The sequence below is a fragment of the Lissotriton helveticus genome, chromosome 1_2 (assembly GCF_964261635.1).
Source record: "Lissotriton helveticus chromosome 1_2, aLisHel1.1, whole genome shotgun sequence".
Taxonomy (NCBI): Eukaryota; Metazoa; Chordata; class Amphibia; order Caudata; family Salamandridae; genus Lissotriton; species Lissotriton helveticus.
In genome coordinates, this window is record NC_136058.1 from 297,593,096 (window position 1) to 297,620,235 (window position 27,140).

General features: G+C 45.9%; 1 protein-coding gene across 2 annotated transcripts in view; it reads left to right on the plus strand.

The window, feature by feature from the left end:
* LOC144801703 (E3 ubiquitin-protein ligase HECTD3-like) overlaps positions 1-27,140 on the plus strand; it is a 507,926-nt gene that overhangs the window by 89,700 nt on the left and 391,086 nt on the right. For both annotated transcript variants that reach the window (XM_078671764.1, XM_078671765.1), the window contains exons 4-5: positions 16,131-16,266; positions 19,795-19,910. In XM_078671764.1, coding sequence (XP_078527890.1) covers positions 16,131-16,266; positions 19,795-19,910 — 252 coding nt within the window. The remainder of the gene's footprint in view (positions 1-16,130; positions 16,267-19,794; positions 19,911-27,140) is intronic.

A 27,140-nucleotide genomic window follows, 5' to 3' on the forward strand; every position in this document is an offset into this window, starting at 1 on the left:
CAAGCCCTCTGCGACTCCCTAGCTTCCTTCTTCCACAACAAAATCGCAGACATCCACAACAGCTTCAACAACCGACCCGGAGACCAACCCACCCAACCTTCTGCGGGACCTTCACCCCCCTTGAACATCCTTAACGACTGGAACCCAATCTCCACTGAGGACACCATCCGCCTGATGAACTCCATCCACTCAGGATCCCCAACTGACCCATGCCCTCACCACATCTTCAACAAAGCAGACTCCATCATAGCACCACACCTCCGAGATGTCATCAACTGCTCCCTCAACTCCGCCACCTTCCCGGAAAGCTGGAAACACGCAGAACTCAGCGCCCTTCTGAAAAAACCCACAGCTGACCCCACCGAACTCAAAAACTACCGCCCCATCTCGCTTCATCCATTCCCGGCCAAAGTCATCGAGAAAGCTGTCAACAACCAGCTCGCCACCTTCCTCGAAACCAACAAATCCCTCGACTCCTCACAGTCCGGCTTCCGAGCCAAACACAGCACTGAGACCGCACTTATCACAGCAACAGACGACATTCGAACTCTACTGGACAATGGAGACACAGTCGCCCTCATCCTCCTCGACCTCTCCGCTGCGTTCGTCATAGCACCCTTCTACAGCGCCTCAGAAACGTCGGAATCCAAGGAAAAGCACTGGAATGGATCACCTCGTTCCTCACCGGAAGAACCCAGAGAGTCCGCCTCCCACCATTCAAGTCAGAGGCCTCTGAAGTCATCTGCGGCGTGCCACAAGGATCGTCACTCAGCCCCACCCTCTTCAACGTATACATGAGCCCCCTTGCGACCATCGCTCGCCAACACAATCTCAACATCATCTCCTACGCTGACGACACTCAACTGATCCTCTCACTCACCAAAGACACTAACACCGCCAAAACCAACTTACACGAAGGAATGAAAGAAGTAGCCGAATGGATGAAGCACAGCCATCTGAAACTGAACTCAGACAAAACAGAAGTCCTCATCTTAGGCACCTCCCCCTCCGCCTGGGATGACTCTTGGTGGCCAGAGGCCCTTGGAAAAGCACCCATCCCGACGGACCACGCACGGAACCTGGGCGTCATCCTGGACTCCTCACTCTCGATGACCAGACAAGTCAACGCCGTTTCATCATCTTGCTTCAACATTCTTCGCATGCTCAAAAAAACATTTCGCTGGATCCCCACCGAAACTAGAAAAACGGTCACCCACGCACTGGTCACGAGCCGCCTGGACTACGGAAACACCCTATACGCCGGTACCACCGCAAAACTCCAGAAAAAACTCCAACGCATCCAGAACGCTTCAGCCAGGCTCATACTAGACATCCCGCGTAAAGAACACATCTCTGGTCACCTGAAAAACCTCCACTGGCTCCCCGTAAATAAGAGGATTACTTTCCGCCTCCTAACCCACGCACACAAAGCACTTTACGAACTTGGACCCGAATGCCTCAACACACGACTGTCCTTCTACACCCCCTCCCGTCAGCTACGATCCTCCAACCAAGCCCTTGCCACTGTACCTCGCATCAACAAAACCACCATGGGAGGTAGATCCTTCTCCTACCTGGCAGCTAAATCCTGGAACTCACTTCCCACTCACCTTCGCCTTACTCAGAACCACCTAGCATTCAGAAAGCAACTTAAAACTTGGATATTCGACAAGTAATTCCCCACCCTTCCTCAAGCGCCCTGAGACCCTATGGGTATGTAGCGCGCTATATAAATCTCTTGACTTGACTTGACTTGACTAGATCATGTTCCTCCAGCGTGACCACTCGTTCCCCGATGCCGTCGACATCCCTCCGCACCTCACGGAGATCTGAAGCGAGCTGGGAGCGGAGTTCGGAGATGTCCTCCTTTATGGCAGTGAAGAGCTCCAACATGAAAGCTTTGGTGGCAGGTGCGTCATCGTCCTTCTGTCTGGGCGAGGCGCTGCGACCCGGCGACGCCGCTGGATGCCCCCCCCTCTGCGGGCCGTCCTTGCTTGGCTTTTCCTTACGGGGTTTGGAGGTCATCGTGCTGTCCCTGTCGAGCCACTCCAGTCAGGCAGAGTCTCATATCTGCCGATTCCTTGCCGCCGGTGCAGAACGCCCAGATCCGCCACAAGCGATGTTTGGGTGTCTTTTGGCCGCTGGCTCCCAGACTCAAGGCAGCAATGACGGGGCTCCCAGGGCATAGAACGGCACTCCAGTCCCCCCCCGGCCGCCTCACGAACCCGGTGGGGCCTCAGCAGGAGCCGGAAGGGCCGCCACAACCCCCAGATCCGACGACAAGGGCCTCACCCAGACAAGCTCCGTGGGAGCGGGTCGCCCAGGCCCAGAGTCGCGGGGATCGTGCTCCAAGATGCAGCGCAGTTCTTAAGTGGCGACCCAAGCACCCCGGAGGGCCCGCTCCACGGGCGTCAGCCGCCACCAGCTCCGGTTCCAGGGAGCGCGCCGCTCGGGATGATACCACCAGGTGGGGGCCCCCTTCAGCTAACCAGCCTCTTCAAGTTCCCAGCTCCGTCTCCTTCCAGCTGGCGTATGTAGCTAGGGCTCAAAGTCCAGCAACCGCCGCCTAGAGGCCCCCCGTCCCGGGCCTCCGGGTCAACACTACTCCAGCGCCCCCCGAGCAGGGCAGCAGCGAGGCGCAGTCCACAAATGACAATGCCCAGCGCTGGACAGGCCGCGCCCCCTCCGGAGCCCCTCGGAGGCCCTCATAACCGCCCCCCCCCAAGGGTGCCAGCTGCCCACAGGTCCTGGCCAAGTCAATGGAGTCACCCCCGCAGCGTGGCGTCTCATCCGCCAAGGTAGCTTACAGTCCGAGGGGGGGGAGGGGAGGTGCGGCAATGCCCCCGACCGTCACCAGTAGGCCGCCGATCCCCGGCCTTTCCTGCCGTCTTCCACCGCAGCTCCGGCGCTACTCGGGCCACCCCGCAGCGTCACACGGGGCCAAGAACAACTCCGCCAGCGTACGTTGGGAGGAGGCGACGCGGCAGAGCAGCTAATCCGCTGGGGGATCCAGAGGCCACACCGTTGCAGGGTTCTCCGCCGGCGTCTGCTCCGCACCCAGCAGCACTCGATTCTCGGCCACTCCTCCCAGCCCAGGCCGGGGATCTCAAGGCCTCGCCACGCCGCAGGCCGCGCGGCAGATCGCTGCAGCCACAGCGCTCCGGGGGGACAAATCACGCCGCCGGACCCTGCCCCACCGCCTCAGGACTCACAGCGGGCAGGTAGGGTGCCAAAATCAAGCTGCTCTGGGGGCTAAAACAAGGCTAAGAGGTTGACGGCGCCAGAGGGACTCTGCAACACGTCTCACTCCGCCGCCATCTTGGCCACGCCCCCCGGGACCTTGCTTTTAAAGCCGAACTGGAACAGGACATCCGGGACTTTTTTGAGCGCAATATTTCATCCGTTGATAGCATTGTCACCGTTTGGGAGGCCTTCAAGGTAACAGTTAGGGGCTGGTGTATCGCTAAAGGAGGTGGTATCTTAAAATCATTGCGCACTGACTTGCATAAACTGGAGGCAGAGCTGAGGGACTTGGAGAGGTCCATTGCTCGCAGCCCTGCGGACTTAGAGATCAATATACGTATGCGACGTAAACTATCTGAATACACGCAACTAGCTGACAAAGAAAGCAAATTTTTAGGACGCCCGCACTTGGCCCGGATATATGGGGAGGGGGATAGACCAGGCAAAGCCTTGGCGAACGCGGTTAAGCCCCCTAGATTCGCTAATTATGTTACTAAAATACAAGATGAAGGTGGAGATACTCATAGGAATCTCCCTGACATAATTCGCACTTTCCGAGACAACTACCAGGAACTATATTCCTCGCACAGAGCAGAACCCCTTGACCTCCCCACATACTTTGATGACGTGGCGCTGGCATGGTTGGGAAACGCGCAGCAGAAATTTCTCCACGCTGAACTACAACTGGATGAAATCAGCGAGGCTATTATGAGCATGCGCTCGGGCAAGGCCCCTGGTTCGGATGGCCTCCCTATCGATTTTTATAAGCTCTTCGCCCCCATTTTGGCCCCCATACTGAAACAGGTGTACTATATCGCTCTCGATGAAGGCAGTCTGCCCCACACCATGCGCGAGGCCCTTATCACTTCCCTGCTTAAACCAGGTAAGCCCCCCTCACACTGCGACTCCTATCGCCCGTTATCACTCTTAAATTGCGACACCAAGATCCTTGCCAAGGTGTTAACTACACGACTCAACTTACTCATGGAGCGCCTGGTCCTCCCTGACCAGGCCGGGTTTGTACCTAATCGGGCTACCTCCCATAACCTCCGCACTCTTCATGCTGTGCTTCAAGACCTTAATCCTAAATGCAACGCCGTGGTGGTGTTCCTTGACGCCACCAAGGCGTTCGATTTATTAGAATGGTATTACCTGCTTGGCACGTTACAACACATAGGGCTGCCCTTCAGTTTCCTTGACTGGGTGAGATTGCTATATCATCAACCTACAGCTACTGTGCTCCTCAATGGGTACAGGTCCACTCCATTTACTGTCCAGAGCGGCACCCGCCAAGGCTGCCCACTGTCCCCCATCCTATTTGCCCTAGCAATCGAACCCCTAGCCGCAATGCTCCGGCAAAAGCATAATCATCGTTCCCTCATCTATAACTCCCGACCACTCCTCATCTCGCTCTATGCGGATGACCCACACTCTATATAGAAAAACCCTGCGATCATTTAAATCCAATCCTACGAGAAATTACAAAATTTGGGGGGATTGCTGGAGTAAAAATTAACTGGGCCAAATCGGCGATTTTTCCGCTTACAGACAGCACACATCCATTCCAACTAGACTACCCGTTAGTGTGGTTGCAGGATGACCTGAAATATCTCTGCATCCACATCCATAGGGATAAGGAGGCACTGATGCGTGCCAATTATGGCACCCCAATGGATAAAATAACGGACAACGTCACTAAGTGGCTGCATCTCCCCCTCTCCATGGCAGGTCGCATTGCGTTAATTAAGATGAATATTCTGACCAAACTGTTATATCTTTTTATAAACATCCCGTATAATCCAAGCAATTTTTTCTTCCGCTCCCTTAGGTCCCAGATCACGCGATTGATTTGGGGTGGGAAACAGGCGCGCCTCAGCCTCAACACCCTCATGCTTCCCTTTCACCTAGGCGGATTCGATGTGCCTTTGAACGATATTATGATTGCGCACAGGCGCACTTCGCCGTCTACTGGTATCACCCACCACCCTATATGGCACATTTGGCTTTTGAGGGCGGCTACATGGCCCCCTTAGTTCCAACGGGCTATATACACACCACGGTGAGCCAAAGAAGCCGTGACCCCTCCACTGTGGACTGCACAGTACAGGCCTGGAACCGTCTTGTGCGGGCCCTTGATAGCCCATTTGTCTATTCACCCAATGTCCCTTTGTTGAATGACCCGAGACTACAAGTCACCTGCGCAGTAATTTGTCACAACCTGCTCCGGAAACTTAAAATTTGCTGCTGGGGAGACCTGTACGTACAGGGTACCTTCCGTACAGCGGGTCAATTTTTTGGGGAAATGTCCCCGTCCTGCATGGACACCTTCCTGTTTACTAGACTGAGGCAAAACGTCCGGGCCCTTACCCCTTCATTCCCCACTGAACCAGACACGTTTGCTCCGCTTCACGCCATAGTTCAGCCGGACACCCCACGACACGTAGTATCCATGCTTTACAAACATGTGCAGGCCGCACCTAGAACCAACCTTATTAGGGCTAGAACGGAGTGGGATAAAGATCTTGAGTCACCATTGACAGATGAACAATGGGAAAGCAGCTGTATTCAAACACAGGCAATTACAAGCAATAATAGATTACGACTTCTACAGTATAAATTTCTTCATAGGTTGTATCACACGCCTGCCAGGCTGAAAAGACTTCACCTACGCGAAACAGACTGCTGCCTACGCTGTGGCGCCGCTGGCGCTGATTTTATACACTTAGCTTGGTCCTGCCCCCAGATTGCCAGTTTTTGGGAACAAGTTTTTGCTGGCCTAACAAGCATGCTAGGCGTAGATCTTACCCCGTGCCCGCTCCAAGCATTGTTGGGATTGACGCAATCCGTGGTTACTAATCACAAAAAATTCCTGGCCCTCAGTTTATTACTTGCTAAGCGATTAATAGCATGCCGCTGGGGTAGAGGGCGTGCCCCCAAATTTAAGTGTTGGATTCGCTCTCTATCTACCTGGCAAGAGAGCTTACATGATTATGCGGAACTCCTGCCCCCTAATTCACAGCCAAAAGACATATGGGCTCCTTTCACGGCATATCTCCTCCAGCTGAGAGTAGAAGAGGAAACTGACCAGGCTGTGGAGGCCACAGACACCGAAACATTTCCTTAAGTACAGGATAGGTAATGCCCTCCTCTGAATGCAATCCATAATTGCTCGCCAACGTGTTATAATTTAACTTTATTGCCCTTGCTGTGCCTGACTATAAGAATGAGGTCCTCCAATGGGCCTCTGTCTAGGACGTCATTTGAATGTGGTGCCCACTGATATGTCTTGCGTGATTGCTCAGTTTAGATGGCGAGGATCCCACTTTCTCAAATGAGGCTTCAGGACTCGTCTACGCTGCTACAGGACTACTTCGGACCTTCGATTACTGAATTAGATAACTATGTTGGGATGGTGGGTGTGGGGGGGGGCGTTTTGAAGTCACCCATGGTATGTTCCTTTGTTTACCTGATAATTGCTCAGTACTGCTCTGCATGGGAAGATGCCATTATTCTGCTACATAATACAATGTATACCAACTTGATTTTATTGCATTCATGTACCATGCTATCATACTTCAATAAAGGTTTTTGAAACTAAAAAAAAAAAAAAAAAAAAAGAATACATTCAGTTTACTTGGGGGTGAATCAGAGGAAATGTGATGCCATCCAGTGATTGAGTCTCTCAAGGCATACATTTATGTTTCAATATCTTTGATGGAGTAGATTACCTTGTAGATCAAGGTGTTGTTGACATATTGGTGTTTAGTTACTCTCACCTCCTCGACTAGGTCCTTCAGTGGTTCCATGGAGACATTGAGCTGCAAAGAGGCTACTATGGAGCTTTTGGGTTGATGGTAGCTTGACCCATTCTGCACAGCTAGTTATGGTTAGTGAAAAAGAAGGTGAGCCATTTGAGGACGCTTCCACAGAGACACATGCTTGTTTTCTAAAATCTTGATGATGGCTGTGATGGTCAATGATGCCAAAGGCTGTACATAAATCAAGAAGAATAGGGAGACAGGTACCACCTTATATGATGATTCTGTGTGTACCATCAAGAATTTGAAGGAAAGCTGTTTCAGTGCTGCATCCCTAATGCAAGCCAGATTTGTTTGGGGCTATGAGACCGTGCTTGCTTGCTATGTGGGAGGATAGTTGTATGCCAAGCATTTCCATCCATTTCTTTATGACTTTGTCCAGCCGTGGGCAGTTAGTGATTGGTCTATGGTTTGTGAGGTTACTTGGATCTTCCTCTATTTTTTAAATATTTGGGTAACTAGGCTAGTCTTTAGTATGTCCGGAAAATGTCCCCATTTAAAGATGTGTTTAGTAGGTGCTCAAAATCTTTTTGAAGGGCTGAAAGTTCTTTTATGGTAGAGGTTGGAATGAGATCATTGTTCTGCGATGTAGAATTCGATTTTTTTTAATGTTGAGCAGGATATCTTCTGTGATTATTTCAGATTCAGGCCAGTTGTCCCATGTTTGGGAGAGCAAGGTTATGCCAATGTTTTTTTTAAATTTAGTTCAGTTTAATTTTGTCAGGGTTTCTACTTTGTTGAGGCAAAGATGTTGAATTTCTTCTGATTTTCAGTTGGTTTAAATCAGATTAGATTCGTTTCAAGGATTCAGTGTATTTTTGACTATTTGGAAAGTCGTTCGGTTTTGTTAAGAGATGGTATTTTTTTTTTTGAGATGCAGAGCTTTATAATTTACTATACCCTGTTGGTATTACACCCTATGGGTCTAAAGGACCAAGCGTGAGTTTTGCCTGATCTTAATTTTCTTCCTAATTAATTTTAATTGTTTTGGCTTCAGTAATAACTTTGGGAGTGCTGAAGTTTTGGAAGTTTTGCATGAGTTTATATTGTGTTACTTTAATTGCCTGAGTGGTGGCTTCAAAATAAACAAAGAAAATTGAGTTGTTGCTCTTTGTGCCTTGAAAGTTTGTTTTTGCTGCGGTTACAGTAAGCATGTCATTGTCTTCAGAGGCAAGTGTGAAGGATCTTCTCGAGTTTGCTTCTGAAAAGGGCTATAACGTTTTATTGAGATTGTCAGTGTTAAATGACATTATTATGATGGCATGATGAAATCAATTCTGTTCTGTTGGTTTGCTGCAGATTACCGTGACCTGACCTGTGACTTCTAGCTTTAATAAATTGGCTTTGGTATGGTTAGGAAGTGTAATTAGTTAGGCCCAAGAGTTTTGAAAATGTTTTGAAGTTAGTAGACTGTGGAATCTATGGAGTACTTACATTCGATGTCAAAGTCACCCAAGTATATATTTATGACCTACAGAGATTGTTCTGTTGCATAGTTTGAGAATTAAATAAGTAAATCTTTATTCTTTCTAGGTGGGTGTTAGATGATTTGAAGGAGAATGCTCTCAATGGGAAGAGGATTTCCTGCCCGTCTTTAGTGATTCAAAAGAATTGAACCAGCAAATTTAGATTTTTCTTTTTCATGAAGGAGATCTGATGTTGTTGTGTATTCTTCCCTCTAATGATTTGGCCCAGTCTTCTCTGATTAAAATAAACAAAGGAGGAACTAGCTTGTGAGTATTAGCCATGTCTATGTAACGAATCTGAAGTCTAATTTGACCTCCTGGATTTCATTAGAAATAAAAAATAAAATATTGTGATATGCATTGGACGATCTACAGTTCTGTAGTGCATGGTTAACAGAATCCAGAGTCTTTTTTTGTGGGTTTTACTTGGTGTCTCTTGATAATATTTTGAGATAAGCAGAGTGTATGCCTTTTGGAATCTGTGTTAATTTGCTGGTTTGGGTGATGTTTCAGGATACCAATGAAATGCTCATTGTGATAGTTTGTTTCTGTACTAGCGAACTATGTGCCTTTGTATTTGTGAAGTTGTGTTACTTAGAGATTGAAATTAGAATTGTATGATCTGTGGGCCTGAAGTGATTGTTAGTGTTAATCGAAGAAGCTGAATTGTTAGTGGTAAAGGGAGTGCGATAGCTACAACTTGTGATGGATGTTTCCGCCCGTGAAAAAAAGTGGTGACGTCAGTGGGGCATGGAGATTTTTGTTTGGTTTATTTGTTATGGAGAGCTCCTCGCCAAAGGGTCTCAGAGGGGGATTGCAAAGTGCTGTTTTGTTCCAATATGCTTAACATGATTGAATAATCCAAATGTTTAGAACAGCGAGGCCACCATGGAAGCTAGATGAGAACTGGGTTTGCTTGTGGCTTTATGTTTTCAGTATAAATTGCAATGAATTAGCTACTTTTAGTGTGGGTGTAAATCAGGGAGAAAAGGGATGGTGGTGGTACCTCTTGAAGAAAGGATTTCTTTTAAAAGAAGCAGAATAATAGCCAGAGATAAGGATTGCTGGCAGTTGTTTTATTGGGTGTTAGAATTCAGGTCTTATTTATTTTTCCTCTCTTGTAGTTCCTTATGGTGTTGCTGCTTAACTGAAAGTGGCTGTGTTCTGTTCTTTTGTGTATAAAATGTGAATGTAATTGAAAAGAGATGTGTAGGGCATTAATGAGAACTCCTTCAGGCTACTCAGTTGGCGAAGAGCATATTATACTGCGAGAGTTGATCAGCACAAGCCAAAGGGGTGTAAGTGTTAAAGTAATTTTTTGCACAATGGCACCTTTAATTATCAGTACCAAAAAACGATATCATACCATAAAATTTGCAAATGCTCCAAAGAAACTAACGAGTACTCCCTGCTTTGTATCATAAAAGAGACATTGAAATTCTCAAATAAAACAATCACAACATCATTCTGCTTATTGGTTTAGTGTTGTTGCGTGGCCAGAGGATGGGAATGAGTACAGAACTCAAACTATTATTCCTGTTAGTCATTAGGCGCTTGTGCTAGAGATTGACTTGGATCAACAAAATGTGTCACCTTGTCTCAATAGGTTCTAGTTGGTGGGTTAGAATTGTTATGTTATGTTAGGTCCATTTGTATGGCACTGGAGCTGGAACATAAGCTGGACGGAGCTCCTAGTTGAATAGCCAGATCTTCAATTTCAGAAGTTGAGTTGCGGAGGAGCTGTCCAGATGTGTTGAGAAAGTGCATTTCAGGTCTTGGTGGCAATCAAGGAGGAGGAGTGCCCTCCTTAGGGACTTCTGCGGATGCGAGGGACCCTTGCGAGGGTGAGAGAGGTTGAGTGTAGCCCTCTGGATGGAAGTTCTAACCACACTACGCCCGGCCCCACTGCAGATGCCCACAACACCCCCATCGATTCCATAACCAGACGGCTCTCAGCCTTGGAAAAACAGGTCGACTCCATCACCCAAGGCCTTACAGTAACACTCCTCAACCTCGGTTTTGCCTGTACTCCCGTCAATCACCCTACCCGAACACCCCTCCTCGCCAACCCCAACATCACCCAGGGTCCCATAGTACCCCTCAGTACTCAATGTAATACCCCCAAACCTTCCAATACCCCTCCCCCAACGCCCCTCCTCGCCAATGCCATCATCACCCAGGGACCCTCAGAAGCCCTCAACACCCTCCCGATTGATCCCTACCCCAAGGTCCTGGCTTCCAGGCCCAAAAAAACTGAACTCCCCAGAACCTCACGGACCAAGCCCCCGACAACTAACCCATCTCACTCCCTAGCAGGCTCAAATCACTTGACCACCAGACCACTCAGATCAGAAGCCCCCATGTCAGACAGTGAAGCAGCATCACTAGCCACGACCTACGAATCTCCCATCTCAGTCTCACCTAAATCTAAAATCCAAGTAATCACTGGTTTCCGGAAAGATCAACCCATCCTCAAACGACAAAGACTACCAGTCCTCACCGCCATACCCAGAGAAGTTAAAGACAAAACCACCAGCACTCAGGAGAGAATCACCAACTGCCTCCTAATGAACTGCAGATCGGCCTCATTACATGCAACGGACATAGCTGAAGCCATCCTCACACATGACATAGACGTTGCGTTCCTCACTGAGACCTGGCTTAATAAGTCATCTCCCCCCTGCCTAGACATGCTGGTTCCACCGGGATTCTCCCTCATCTCCAAAGACAGGATAGAACAACGAGGAGGTGGAGTTGCTATCATCCACAAGGACAGCTGGAACATCACAGAAACCTCCCCCTTTGAATACAACTCATTTGAATGCCTATCCGCTTCCATCAAAACTAAAGACAATGACTCTCTACTCTGCCATCTTCTTTATCACCCCCCGGGCAGAAACAATGAGTTTGGAGACCAACTATCAAACCTGATCGCCCAAGACGCTCTCGATGACTCCAAAAACATAATTCTTGGTGACCTGAATCTCCGATGGAATGAATCCCATAACCCTCTAATTAGATCACTATCCAACCTCCTCACCGACAACAACCTCACTCAACATTGCACCGAGGAGACACATTACAAAGGAGCCACATTGGACGCCATCATTGCACAAAAGAATTCAATCACGATCAACCACATACTCCCTGTTGACTGGTCAGATCACCATATGATCCTATTTCACATTAATCACCCCATCATCCCGCTTAAACCTCCCCAAGACCCACCCAAATGGTCAAGAAACCTCTCCCAAGTCCCCCTAGACATTCTAGAAGGGCAGCTAAGTTCTCTTCTTCTAGACAACTCCCCACATCTTTCGACCAACGAACTCACTGACCACTACAACTCTGAGCTAGTCTCCATCCTCGATAATCTAGCTCCTCCAAAGCTCAAAAGAAGTCGCGCCACCCCATCCAGAACGTGGTTCAATGCGGACCTCAACGCAGAAAGAATATCATTGAGAGCCAAAGAAAGAAAGTGGAGAAACAACCCAACAACCACCCTTCGCCTACAACTAAAAACAGCCCGCAAGAAGTACAACAACAACATCAAAAGCAAGAAATCCAGCTTCTTCCGAGAGGCTCTAGCCAACTCCAAAAACAGACCTAAGGAGCTCTTCAACATAATCAGACATCAAACATCCAAGCCTCTACCCCCACCCTTGCAAGCGTCCAAAGAACTTTGCGATAACTTCGCCAGCTTCTTCAACGACAAGGTCCTAAAAATTGAACTATCTCTAGACATCAGTAACGCGGCCATCCCTCAGACCCTCCTCTCTGGCCCCCCCCCCCCGCCCCGTGGCTAAGCTTTCGCCACGTGCAGGAAACTGAGATAATCTCGCTGATCTCGACCGCCAAACCATCAGCTCACATCTCAGACCCCATTCCTCCCTCACTAGTCAAAAAAATGAAGCTCACTTTAGCTCCCATCTGGGGCAAAATCATAAACAGCTCCCTACAAAGCGGAGTGGTCCCTGACTGCCTAAAAATGGGACAAGTCACTCCTTTACTGAAAAAACCCGGTCTTGACTCTGCAGACTTAAACAATTTCAGACCGATATCTAACCTCCCTCTACTCGCCAAAACACTGGAACGCTGTGTTCTTCTGCAACTGACTCATCATCTGGAGAACATCAATCTCCTCGATCCCCTCCAATCTGGCTTCAGACAAGGCCGCAGCACAGAAACCGCGATGCTGAACATCTTAGATGACATTCACGGTTCTCTTGACGCTGACAAGTGCTGCCTTCTCATACTCCTTGATCTATCCGCAGTCTTCGACACGGTAGACCATAAGCTCCTCATCAAAACTCTGCAAGCAAGAGCTGGCCTCGGCGAAGTTGTCCTTGATTGGTTTTCTTCCTTTCTCCACAACCATTCGCAAATAATAAAACTGAAGAACTTCACCTCTGAAACGCAGCAAGTCAACAAGGGTGTCCCCCAAGGATCAGTACTTTCACCTCAGCTCTTCAACATTTATATGGAACCGCTCGCCAAACTACTCAGGAATGCCAATATCCTCTTCCACCTCTACGCGGATGACACGCAGATCTACCTGGAAACCTCCTCGCTTAATGACATCCACAGACTAAATGCTGTCTTAAAAGATGTTCAAGACTGGCTAACAAAAAACCACCTGAAACTCAATCCCGACAAGACCGAAACTCTTCTCATCTCAAACAAAGAAGACAATCCTCAAATCACTGAATGGCTGAAGTCGATCGATGCTCTTAAAGGTTCTCTCACGCCAACTGATTCCGTCAAATCCCTGGGTTTCACCCTTGACCCCAAATTAACCCTGACAAACCACATTAAGAACTCGTCAAAAAGTGCTTTCTTCAACCTCAGACTGCTGAATAAAATAAAACATTCTATTCCAAACAAAGACCTCAAACTAGCCACCCAATCTCTAGTTCTATCTAGACTGGACTATGGGAACTCAATCCTTACAGGCATACCCAAATCACACTTGGCTCCATTAAAAACAACACTACATGCGGCAGCAAGAATGATCACAGGATGCAAAAAATTTGACCACATCTCCCCAGCACTCAAAGAACTTGAATGGCTCCCGGTGGAAATGCGTAGCTCCTTCAGAACGGCCTGCCTAACACACAAGGCCCTCCACACCGGTAAACAGAATACTTGGCTAACAAGCTCAAAAAAGCAGGCCAAAGCAGATATTTGAGAAGCTCCAACTCCCTGTTGCTCATCCCACCAAAAACCAGAAAGAAGAAAACTGCGGACTGCTCCTTCACTGGAAATGCCCCCAAAATATGGAACTCTATCCCCCCTCATATCAGAACTCTACCTTCCTATCCGGACTTCAAGATCCAACTCAAATCCTTGTTCCTCACCCGTTCCTTGGGTCCTAGATAACTAGGATCTCCCTCTGAACTATGTGCTATCTCTGTATCCTTCTACCAAAAGGCCTACTGTTACGAACTTCTCCTCCCCCAACATTGTCTTGAGGACTGCCTTTATGTGTTACGTATCTTTTTTCTCACCATGCCTTTCCTCTTACTGTAAAGCGCTCTGCTACCTTCGGGTCTTGTTAGCGCTATAGAAAACTTCTAAAAAAAATAATAAAATAAGTCAAAGTAAGTGTAAGTCGGTTGTTGAGGTATGCTGGTCCGGTGTTGTGGAGGGCTTTGAAGGCGTGGATGAGCAGTTTGAATTGACAGTTTCTGGATGGGTAACCAGTGTATCTCATTGAGGATGGGAGTGATATGAATGATGTCTAGGATGAGTCTTGTGACTGTGTTTTCAATGGTCTGGAGTCTTTGTGTGAGCTGGTTGGAGATGCAGCTGTGGAATGCATTGCTGCAGTTAAGTCTGTTGGTTATGAGGGCCTGGGTGACTGTGTGTCTCTCGTGCATGGGGAGCCATTTGAAAATCTTGCAAAGCATTCTGAGGTAGAGGCAGCACGGTGCAGTCACAGTGTAAACCTGTTTATTCATCGTCTGTTTGTTGTCTAGGATGATGCAGAGGTTTCTGACGTGGTCTGTGGGGGTAGGCGTGTATCCTAGTTTGGATGGCCACCAGGAGCAGCCCCACGAGGAAGCTCTTGTTTCCGAAGTTGAGGATCTCCATTTTTTTCAGTGTTGAGTTTTAGGCAGTTCTCCCTCATCCAGTTTGCCAAGTCGGTCAGGCAGGACGTTTAAGTCAATCCTCGTGGTATTGTGCTCCTCGGTGAGGGAGAGGATAAACAGTATCTCATTGGCCTAGGAGACAATGTTGATGCCATGGGATCTTATGGGTGAGGGGTGCCATGTACAGTTTGAAAAAGGTTGGGCTGAAGGAGGATCCCTAGTTGACTCCACAGACAAGCTTCATCGGTTCAGAGATGTATGAGGGGGATTCTGACTCATTGCGTTATGTTGGAGTGAACAAGGCGATCCATCTCAGGGTGGGCCCTTGATTTCCTGAGTCCCAGTGTCTAGCGATGAGGGTGGGATGTGATACTGTGTCGAAGGCCACAGAGAGGCCAAGGAGGATGAGAGCAGCGATATCACCTCTGTCCATGATGGACTGATTGTCATCTGTTGCAGCCAGGAGGGCAGTTTCTGTTCTGTGGTTGGTGCTAAACTCTGACTTGGTGAAGTCCAGGAGGTGGTGCTGTTCTAAACAGTAGGATGGTTTCCTGTTGATTTCTTTCTCCATTTCCTTGTACAGGAATAGAAGGAGCGAGATGAGTCAGTAGTTGCTGGGTTCTTTCGGGGCTGCTGAGGTTTTCTTCAGCAGTGCAGTGACTTCTGTATGATTCCAGCTATCCAAGAAGGTTCCGCTAAGGATGGAAGAGTTGATGATGGTGAGGTTGGTGTTGCTCAATGTTCCCAGCTTGTAAATGTGGTGAGGGCTGGAGTCTGTGAGGGATCCTGAATAAATGGTCTTCATAATTCCAGTGTTGTCTTCTGAATTTGAGGGGGCTCCAGTTCGTTAGGTGATGGGTGTTCTTGGGGGTGGTGGTTGGTTGCATAATGATCTCTTCTGTGTTTTTTTGGGGTGCGATGTTAGAGTAGATCTTGAGAATTTTGTTGTGGAAGAAGTCAGATGGCGGTGGGAGTGATGAAGCCAGTAAGGAGGCTACTGAAGGTGATGTGTGGTCCTGGAAGCTGGTAGGGTGCCTGAGATGGTCATGGTGTGGCTGATTTGTGGTGTCCAATGAACGTGGTGGCTCCTCTGTTGTTTTTACTCAAGTCTCTGCCTCCTTCTTGAAAGGTTGGAAGGAAGACAGGAAATGATCTCTCTATTCTGTGCCCCAGTATCCGAATTTGGCTGACTGCTGGTGGGGGCTGCAGGGGATAGGAGTTCCTTCTTTCACCTTTACCTTCCAATATCAGCCCCCAAAGGGCGCTACTGGGAGGATTAAATGTGTCATCTACCATCTGCCCAGCTGTCTTAGAAGGGCAGACTGCAGGAGCCATAGAAGGGATGAAGGAATGGGGGTACACATATTTCTCCTCCTGTCCTTTAATTGGCTGCTGCTGGGTGAGTTAGAAGCCACTTCAAACACTTTTTTTCATGTTTCATTGCCTCTTATTGGGTGCAGAGGTATTAACAGGAAATGACTCTAGTAACTCATGTTCTGGTGCCATTGCAGGTTTGTTCCTCCAGCTTGGAGTTATGAATGTGATGAGGATTTGGTAAGTTTCATAGCTGCTGAAGTTCTGAATGAAGATGAGAATCTTGGCTGCGTCAAGCAATATGTTGACAACATCAACGTCTCTTCTTTTCAGGTAAGCTCCCTGACAATGGAGAGTTTTAATGTTGCTTCGCAGTGGTTTTCAAACAGTTTTTGATTTGCTCAATATCACAAAACCTGGTCAGGTGGAAAAGAGGCAATTAGAACTTTTCTCTGCGGGTTCCACAGTTGTCAAGTTGTTCCAAGCAAAAGTGAATGAGGCATGCAAAGTTGTAGTAACCCACCCTGAAACGTCCAAACGTACTCATACCACAAACACACCATGGTAGCACATATCTTACTTTTCAGCACAATCCCTAAACCACCTGCAGCATTTCCCTGTCTTGCAGATCGAATCCCTTGCTGTACCATATCTCCTGGCTGATATTATTCTTACTCATACTCCTCTGCTGAAGGCTGTTGCCATCCAAGAATTGTTTACATTCTTTCAAAGATTGCCCCTTCCAGCTTGGAAAGCTTCCATGTTCGCTAAGAACTTCTTAAATGGACATAGCGCTTTACATGAAAATGGCTGCTTGCACTTCAGTCTCTGATGAGAGGGAGCCATACGCCAGTGTAACCCATACCCCACTCTGTCCTTTTAGCGTATTACTGCTGAAATATACCCAGGCAGCTTGTACTTAGTAGCCTCTTGCAAGTGTCCCATGACTGTGGGGCATACAGCACTGCACCTCTATTGACGCATCTTAACTATACCTCACCCAACTGAGACATAACCAACTAAGGTATCTCACCCCACTAAGACATGTCTAAGCATCTATGGAAACCACATCACATTCATGCACAGAGGCATTGTGAACCTCCTGCTTTAGCAGCTACAGAGGGGTGGGATCTTTGCGGGCCTCTTCTGTCTGCAACTAGGCAGACAGAAGTTTAAAATTACCACAATAAAGGAATACCAGTGTGGAAGTGGAACCCTGAACCCCAAAATTCAGGACATCTCAAATTTCAGAACACACAAAATGTACTTCTGCCGGTTCCACGCCAGGGTTGATCTTGTGTTAAAAGCACCCTCTGCAAAATCAGAGCCAACATAAATTTAGCAGAGTAATAAATAAGTGACTGGGACCACTCAATAACTGAGTTTTAGATCAACGAAAAAGGTAAAAAAGTTAATTACTGAATCTTAAAAATCAATTGGTACAGAGTAATGCAAAATATGCTATGAAGCCTCAAATGAACAAAATACATAGGGCCCGATTTAAATTTCAGGGGATGAGTTACTCCGTCACAAGGTGACCGATATTACATCCGCCAAAATATAAACACCATAATATCCTATGGAATTTATATTTTGGCGGATTATGGGATTTTGATTTCAGCAAGCGGGATATCCATCACCGTTGTGATGGGGTAACCTATCTGCCAAAATCTAAATCGGGCCCTCAGTCATAAATTTTATTTTTTCTAAGTTGATTTGCCAAATGAACAGCAACATCAATAGGAAATTGTACAGCATCACTAGAGGAACAGGAGAGTCTTCTAAAATCTGTCTCCTTACCGAAAGCAAAGGGGTCTTGTAAACAATTCTTGCTTATAAAATAACGGAAAACCGCAGTTTTAGCATGGCATGTTTAAAGATAACCACTATTGAGCAAATCAAAGTGTGTAGATTCAGTATTAAGCTTAATACTAACCCATTTCTAAATTTTTGGTGTTACATTGTCATAGGAAGTTCAACTAATATGCAACATTTCTAAACAATGGGCTATATACCGGTAGAAGAGTAGCCGAAGGACTTTGATCACTTTGCAACATTAGCAGTTCATTTACAATACATGCACATTAGAAAAAATCCATTACATTGTTTCGTTTTTTGCTTTACAGAGCTGTGGAAGGAACATTACTAGATGATATCTTCTGGCTTTTCTCTGCAGAACCTATGAGTAACTGGGCAATGAACTACTTGCGGAGATTTGTTAGCATTCCACCACGAATGGAGTCGAGTCAGCTTCTAAACTGCCCCCACTAATGCTTTGATAAAGCAACTTTACATGTTAAAAAGCATATCACCAATTCACAAAAGTGAACTTTGAAATTGAAAAATATCAGGCAATGAGAGAAGTGATGATTTTGGGGTCCCTCCTAACCTCGGGGGACGACCAAGCCAATGCCTTGAATACAAAGACCATATAATGCTGAACGCTTCAGTGGTGGTCACATCCTCTTAGGACCACGCCAAGCACAGTTATTATGGGCAAAAATACAATTCCAACCAAAGGCCCTGCAAAGCATTATGGGATGAGATTAGCTTGCTGTAATATTTTCAATGCTTTTGCATTTGACTCCTGAGGGACACCTAGTAACGAGGAGTTGAACTGCAGCTCTTTGTAGAATTATTTTGATATTGGATACTATAATATTCACTGCCCACTGCTAGTCTTGTCCCATAATGCTTTACAGGGCCTTTAGTTGGGATTGTATTTTTGCCCATAATAACTGTGCTGGGGGGGTCCTAAGAGGATGGGATCATCACTCAATCGTTAAGCAAGATGCGCTTTTGTTTCAAGGCATCTGGTCGGTTCTCTCCCTAGGTTAGGGAGGATCCCAAAATCATCACCTCTCTCACTGCTTGTTAAATTAATACTTTCACTTTTGTGAAATTACTATATGCATTTTAGTATATAAAGACAGAGATACTTGTTATTTAACCAAAAATATATGATTTCTGTTTGCAGGAGTTTTTTTTTTTCAAGCGTTACGCCAACTACGCCCACCCGAAGCGCAGGGGAATGAGATGGGAGGGTGAGATGAGTGAGATGAACAGCATCAAAACAGCTTCTATCTTAACTAAAAATGAAGGTTTCAGCAAAAATGTGGGATCATTGAAATACTTTATTAAGCACAGTTCAATACATTATTTTAAACTTATTTTTAGTGCATTCATATTAATTTTATTTTACACTATTGAATCCATTATTAAAAATTTTTTAAGCAACATTTTTTACGAAAATTTGAATCTGAAAAAAACACTGACACCAGCATCAATAAACAAGTAGCAGCAAAGAGGAAGGAAGATAGGTATATAGAAACAAGAATATTGAATGGAAGGGTGGCTAGATGGAGGAATAACTGGTGATGAATGAGAGGGTGAAGGGTTGAGTGAAGGGATAAGGTGGATGTACAGGTGAAAGAATGGAAGTGTACAAAGAAAAATGATGGATGGATGGCTTTATTGATGGATGAGCAAGTCAAAGGATGGTTCTTGGGTGTATAGATGCATGCATAGATTTGTAAATGGATGGATGGACTAGCTAATGGATAGAATGGGGGTAGAGTGAATGATGGATGAAAGAATGGATGCATGACAAGAATATAAAGGTGAAATGGTGGATATCAGCAGGTGGATTGTATAGTGCACGCTGAATGGATAGATGCTTGCATAGAAGGGACAAGGTAGCTCTTCTATGCTGGGATGGGCCCAACCTGCTTGGCGCCATTAGATCTTTGGTTCAAAGTGGGCGTATTTCAATTTTCTGGCTACCCTGGTGTTCAATCACGTGTATTTATGCAGGGCCTTGCAATGATTACCGTATTTTTGACACCGTTTCTCATCTTTTAGGATGAGTCCGGTGTGTTTTGTTTGACAGACAACAACGATGACACGTACTGGGGAAGCAATGGGTACGCGGAGGACCAATGGATCCGTCTCCACATGAAGAAGGGGACAGTTGTCAAGTGAGTCACTGCACTTAGGAAATGACCCAGTTTCTCAACGTTCTGGCATCCGACCATTTCGTAGATACTAGAGAAGATAAACCTTTACCAGAATGACACGTTTCTCATATGAAAGAACACATTGTTTTATTAATTTCTTTGCACACGTTTTTTGGCAATACTGGATTCATGTTTTGGCAGCCTGGGACCTTATCAACCAGTCAATGTGTTAAGCAGGAGTCCACTTGAAAACAGGATCACCAGAAATAAGGCAACCAGAGTTAAAAGAACATATCTCCTTTTTGGGTTTCGCCTGCACATCGCCTGTGCTGTGCTTGTAAAATCTATTGTTCCTGAGCTTGCCACTCACTTTTCCTCCATTCCTTTTGGCTGTAGCATATTTTCTTTCATTTACCAGTGTTTGGTTCTTGTCGGCTTCTCCTATCAGGAACTATTTTTTTCATAAAGTTTTGCCACTTTCTATTTTTAAGTCTTGCAGTAGATTTATATAGCGCAATTTATCACACTGAGAGATTGTGATTTGCTGAGAATCAGAGGATGTTATGGCGCCGTTACGCAAACAGGGATCCTCAGCTTTCGATTTGGCAGCTCTGCCCCACATCCTTTCCACTCCTGTGATACTTGTCATGGAGCTGTTTCCTTCGTCCCCGAAGATGATTGATAAAAACAACTCATAGTTCATTACATAGGCAAAACCGATGCATTACCAATGCTTGTTTAAAATTAGTTCCAACTCACATATACAAGAGGCTTCATTTCAACAATCAGGGGGGTGGGAGCGCACCAGACACGCCCCAACGTAATTACCTCTTGCATGATGGTTCATGTAGTTCATTATTTCTCGCTCAATTCAAAGTGTTCATAGCCAGTGCTGTATTATTAGTTTCAATTCGTATCCCTAGACACGTGTTTCATGATTCCTCAATCGTCAGTAGGGAAAAAAAAGCAAAGTTCATAGGTTGCAGGGCATGCTGCCTTATCTCTCAGGACCAGTTCCACTCACAGCATGAAGGCGCATGCTCCCGAGCTCGTCAGCTCATAGGAATTTGATACTTTCAGGGGGGTGGGAGCGCACCAGACACGCCCCAACGTAATTACCTCTTGCATGATGGTTCATGTAGTTCATTATTTCTCGCTCAATTCAAAGTGTTCATAGCCAGTGCTGTATTATTAGTTTCAATTCGTATCCCTAGACACGTGTTTCATGATTCCTCAATCGTCAGTAGGGAAAAAAAGCAAGGTTCATAGGTTGCAGGGCATGCTGCCTTATCTCTCAGGACCAGTTCCACTCACAGCATGAAGGCGCAGGCTCCCGAGCTCGTCAGCTCATAGGAATTTGATACTTTCAGGGGGGTGGGAGCGCACCAGACACGCCCCAACGTAATTACCTCTTGCATGATGGTTCATGTAGTTCATTATTTCTCGATCAATTCAAAGTGTTCATAGCCAGTGCTGTATTATTAGTTTCAATTCGTATCCCTAGTCACATGTTTCATGATTCCTCAATCGTCAGGAGGGAAAAAAAGCAAAGTTCATAGGTTGCAGGGCATGCTGCCTTATCTCTCAGGACCAGTTCCACTCACAGCATGAAGGCGCAGGCTCCCGAGCTCGTCAGCTCATAGGAATTTGATACTTTCAGGGGGGTGGGAGCGCACCAGACACGCCCCAACGTAATTACCTCTTGCATGATGGTTCATGTAGTTCATTATTTCTCGCTCAATTCAAAGTGTTCATAGCCAGTGCTGTATTATTAGTTTCAATTCGTATCCCTAGACACGTGTTTCATGATTCCTCAATCGTCAGTAGGGAAAAAAGCAAAGTTCATAGGTTGCAGGGCATGCTGCCTTATCTCTCAGGACCAGTTCCACTCACAGCATGAAGGCGCAGGCTCCCGAGCTCGTCAGCTCATAGGAATTTGATACTTTCAGGGGGGTGGGAGCGCACCAGACACGCCCCAACGTAATTACCTCTTGCATGATGGTTCATGTAGTTCATTATTTCTCGCTCAATTCAAAGTGTTCATAGCCAGTGCTGTATTATTAGTTTCAATTCGTATCCCTAGACACGTGTTTCATGATTCCTCAATCGTCAGTAGGGAAAAAAAGCAAAGTTCATAGGTTGCAGGGCATGCTGCCTTATCTCTCAGGACCAGTTCCACTCACAGCATGAAGGCGCAGGCTCCCGAGCTCGTCAGCTCATAGGAATTTGATACTTTCAGGGGGGTGGGAGCGCACCAGACACGCCCCAACGTAATTACCTCTTGCATGATGGTTCATGTAGTTCATTATTTCTCGCTCAATTCAAAGTGTTCATAGCCAGTGCTGTATTATTAGTTTCAATTCGTATCCCTAGACACGTGTTTCATGATTCCTCAATCGTCAGTAGGGAAAAAAAGCAAAGTTCATAGGTTGCAGGGCATGCTGCCTTATCTCTCAGGACCGGTTCCACTCACAACATGAAGGCGCAGGCTCCGGAGCTCGTCAGCTCATAGGAATTTGATACTTTCAGGGGGGTGGGAGCGCACCAGACACGCCCCAACGTAATTACCTCTTGCATGATGGTTCACGTAGTTCATTATTTCTCGCTCAATTCAAAGTGTTCATAGCCAGTGCTGTATTATTAGTTTCAATTCGTATCCCTAGACACGTGTTTCATGATTCCTCAATCGTCAGTAGGGAAAAAAAGCAAAGTTCATAGGTTGCAGGGCATGCTGCCTTATCTCTCAGGACCAGTTCCACTCACAGCATGAAGGCGCAGGCTCCCGAGCTCGTCAGCTCATAGGAATTTGATACTTTCAGGGGGGTGGGAGCGCACCAGACACGCCCCAACGTAATTACCTCTTGCATGATGGTTCATGTAGTTCATTATTTCTCGCTCAATTCAAAGTGTTCATAGCCAGTGCTGTATTATTAGTTTCAATTCGTATCCCTAGACACGTGTTTCATGATTCCTCAATCGTCAGTAGGGAAAAAAAGCAAGGTTCATAGGTTGCAGGGCATGCTGCCTTATCTCTCAGGACCAGTTCCACTCACAGCATGAAGGCGCAGGCTCCCGAGCTCGTCAGCTCATAGGAATTTGATACTTTCAGGGGGGTGGGAGCGCACCAGACACGCCCCAACGTAATTACCTCTTGCATGATGGTTCATGTAGTTCATTATTTCTCGATCAATTCAAAGTGTTCATAGCCAGTGCTGTATTATTAGTTTCAATTCGTATCCCTAGTCACATGTTTCATGATTCCTCAATCGTCAGGAGGGAAAAAAAGCAAAGTTCATAGGTTGCAGGGCATGCTGCCTTATCTCTCAGGACCAGTTCCACTCACAGCATGAAGGCGCAGGCTCCCGAGCTCGTCAGCTCATAGGAATTTGATACTTTCAGGGGGGTGGGAGCGCACCAGACACGCCCCAACGTAATTACCTCTTGCATGATGGTTCATGTAGTTCATTATTTCTCGCTCAATTCAAAGTGTTCATAGCCAGTGCTGTATTATTAGTTTCAATTCGTATCCCTAGACACGTGTTTCATGATTCCTCAATCGTCAGTAGGGAAAAAAGCAAAGTTCATAGGTTGCAGGGCATGCTGCCTTATCTCTCAGGACCAGTTCCACTCACAGCATGAAGGCGCAGGCTCCCGAGCTCGTCAGCTCATAGGAATTTGATACTTTCAGGGGGGTGGGAGCGCACCAGACACGCCCCAACGTAATTACCTCTTGCATGATGGTTCATGTAGTTCATTATTTCTCGCTCAATTCAAAGTGTTCATAGCCAGTGCTGTATTATTAGTTTCAATTCGTATCCCTAGACACGTGTTTCATGATTCCTCAATCGTCAGTAGGGAAAAAAAGCAAAGTTCATAGGTTGCAGGGCATGCTGCCTTATCTCTCAGGACCAGTTCCACTCACAGCATGAAGGCGCAGGCTCCCGAGCTCGTCAGCTCATAGGAATTTGATACTTTCAGGGGGGTGGGAGCGCACCAGACACGCCCCAACGTAATTACCTCTTGCATGATGGTTCATGTAGTTCATTATTTCTCGCTCAATTCAAAGTGTTCATAGCCAGTGCTGTATTATTAGTTTCAATTCGTATCCCTAGACACGTGTTTCATGATTCCTCAATCGTCAGTAGGGAAAAAAAGCAAAGTTCATAGGTTGCAGGGCATGCTGCCTTATCTCTCAGGACCGGTTCCACTCACAACATGAAGGCGCAGGCTCCGGAGCTCGTCAGCTCATAGGAATTTGATACTTTCAGGGGGGTGGGAGCGCACCAGACACGCCCCAACGTAATTACCTCTTGCATGATGGTTCACGTAGTTCATTATTTCTCGCTCAATTCAAAGTGTTCATAGCCAGTGCTGTATTATTAGTTTCAATTCGTATCCCTAGACACGTGTTTCATGATTCCTCAATCGTCAGTAGGGAAAAAAAGCAAAGTTCATAGGTTGCAGGGCATGCTGCCTTATCTCTCAGGACCAGTTCCACTCACAGCATGAAGGCGCAGGCTCCCGAGCTCGTCAGCTCATAGGAATTTGATACTTTCAGGGGGGTGGGAGCGCACCAGACACGCCCCAACGTAATTACCTCTTGCATGATGGTTCATGTAGTTCATTATTTCTCGCTCAATTCAAAGTGTTAATAGCCAGTGCTGTATTATTAGTTTCAATTCGTATCCCTAGACATGTGTTTCATGATTCCTCAATCGTCAGTAGGGAAAAAAAGCAAAGTTCATAGGTTGCAGGGCATGCTGCCTTATCTCTCAGGTCTGGTGCGCTCCCACCTCCCTGAAAGTATTAATTTCAACAATGTTTATTCCTGATTTTTGGAAAACCAATACTGCAGCTTCAAACATCCAAGTTTTGTATTCATCTCTCACAATGAATACATATTGAGGCCCAGATCTTGCACTCTTAAGGATTTTAGCTTTCTCTTCTTAAACATAAAAATGTCTACTGTGCGCTAGACAGGTTGTGCAGAAATATGTATATACATAAAATCCTGGGGTAAGAAAACCCCAAATCCAAAGGCATCGTCAGTTTTAGGTCAGTATTTATGTCTTGCCAAAAGAAAGAAAAACAGAGCACTGCCAACACGTGTTTCGCACGTATGGCAAAAGGCCATGGGCTTTTTCAAGGTAATTAATCTAATAGATGAGTGCTCAGTCTAATGGTTGTCTTGTTACATGAAAGAAAAAGGAGACCCCGATGTTTCTGTGGTCCGAAATGAGTGCTCAGGCCAAAGAGACATTGGGTTCTCCCTTTTCTTTCGTATAATCAGACGATCATTAGACCAAAGTTTGAACAGGCTTGTTTAATTCATAGTTGCAAAATAAGCCAAGACTCTTGACAACATTATTGTCCAGCAAAACTCTTTCTTCTTTAATAGCTCTAGGTCACTAGTGCAGACATAGAATCCTTTGGGGAAACACCGAGGCAGATTCTGTCCATGCTAACAGTGAAAGGGTTGAGACCCAAATTTACAAAGATATGCGTCGGGTTTGCGGTTCTTTTTTAATGCAAAAGCAACGCAAAGTGTTACGTTGGGCTTTACAGTCCAATGCAAGATTGTAACCAAAAGGTAACGCAAAGCTGAAAGATGCATTACCTTCCCTTAAGTTGTGCCAAGGGGCGTTCCATGGGTGTTCCATGGGTGTTCCATGGGTGTTACAATGTAACCACCCAGCAGTTTTAATGTAAATCCCTATCTACAAAGAAGTGCAAACCAGGATTGACGCCAAAATCCTGTGCCTCTTTGAGGCAGACGTTACCGATAGAAATATTTTGATTTCTCCTCATTTTTCTAATTTCCATATGCGCTACATTCTACAACACGCATCCAGAGAGGGAAACACCTTAAAGCATAGTTTTTGTAGTGGAAGGTACCCCTTCCAACAAAAACCCATGCTTCCCACAAATACAGATGCCCTAGCACCATGGTGCAAGGGTGTCTGCTTTGGCGCCTGACAGCCAGAAGTGCGCCAGCGCAGAAAGCGAGCAGAACAGCGCCACATATTAGCAGAAGGAGCACTGTAGTGTGCGCTCCCATTCATGCGTGCAGCGCGGCAACATCTGCTGCCTGAATCGTCTCTCAATCTGGGCCTTTTTGTCTGATTTATGCGTAATACATTCCTCCTGTCATCTTTCTACAAGGAAGCAGGGCGTTTTCATTCTGAGTCAAAATCTCGACAGCTCCATTGTCAGAGAAAGGATGCAGAGATCATTAAATGTATTCTATCTGTTGGATTGAAAGTTACACATGTGGGGCACCAGGAGAAACGTTCATCAGTTTTCTATTCCAATCTAAGGAACTAGCGACTTTTCACCGGGATTATTGTCAGTCAAAATGTAAGTTTATTTAGATCATTGATCTTTAAACCACAAAGAATACACATTTATTTTAAAATTCTTTAAAAAAATAATTACTAACACCGCGTATCGTTTCCATAAGTACTATGAAATTCATATCCTCCACCATAGTTATATTAAAAACAATTTCATACAGCAATAAAATACATTCCAACATCCTAAGGGTAAATCGACTCACTAAAAACCTGTTTTAAAATATTAAAAGAATAAAACTTAATTCTCTATTCCTCGTTACTCAATCTGATCCTCCATTTCCTATTCCATAAACAACTTTTTAACAGCCTGGATACATTGTGCCACCGCAATGGTGATATCAAGGTGACACATATCTGTGGGGAGCTCAATTGCTTGCAGACGGGACCCAATGCTGTATTTTACAAATATCAGTCGTAAAAACTGTTTTCGCTGGACTACAAATTTTTGATATTTGATATAATTTTTAATATATGCAAGCAATTACATTACGTACCAATCCTGCATGTGCATCTACCCTCTGGGCCCAACAATTCCTTTTTTATTTTGTCATTTGACCGAGCTGGGTTAATCCCAATTCGCACCCTTAAAAGTTCCATCCTAAGCCCTTGATTTGGCAGGGTGTCTAAGTAAGGATACCAATTATCTTTCCTCCAGCTATTTATCAGGGGTGCACAGACTCTTTTTTTTTAACAAATATTGTATATCGTTTGATTTGGACAATTCCTTCCCTAGGAGTTTAAGCTCACTCTTTGACTCTGCAATATACAAGGACTGCAAGTTCATTTCCACTTTTAAATTATCACAGATGGAGTACAGTTTCTTTCTTATTTCATTCGCCCACCTAAGTTCACTCTTCTGAATCTCCCCCATACACCATTGTGACACTTTCATCTCTTC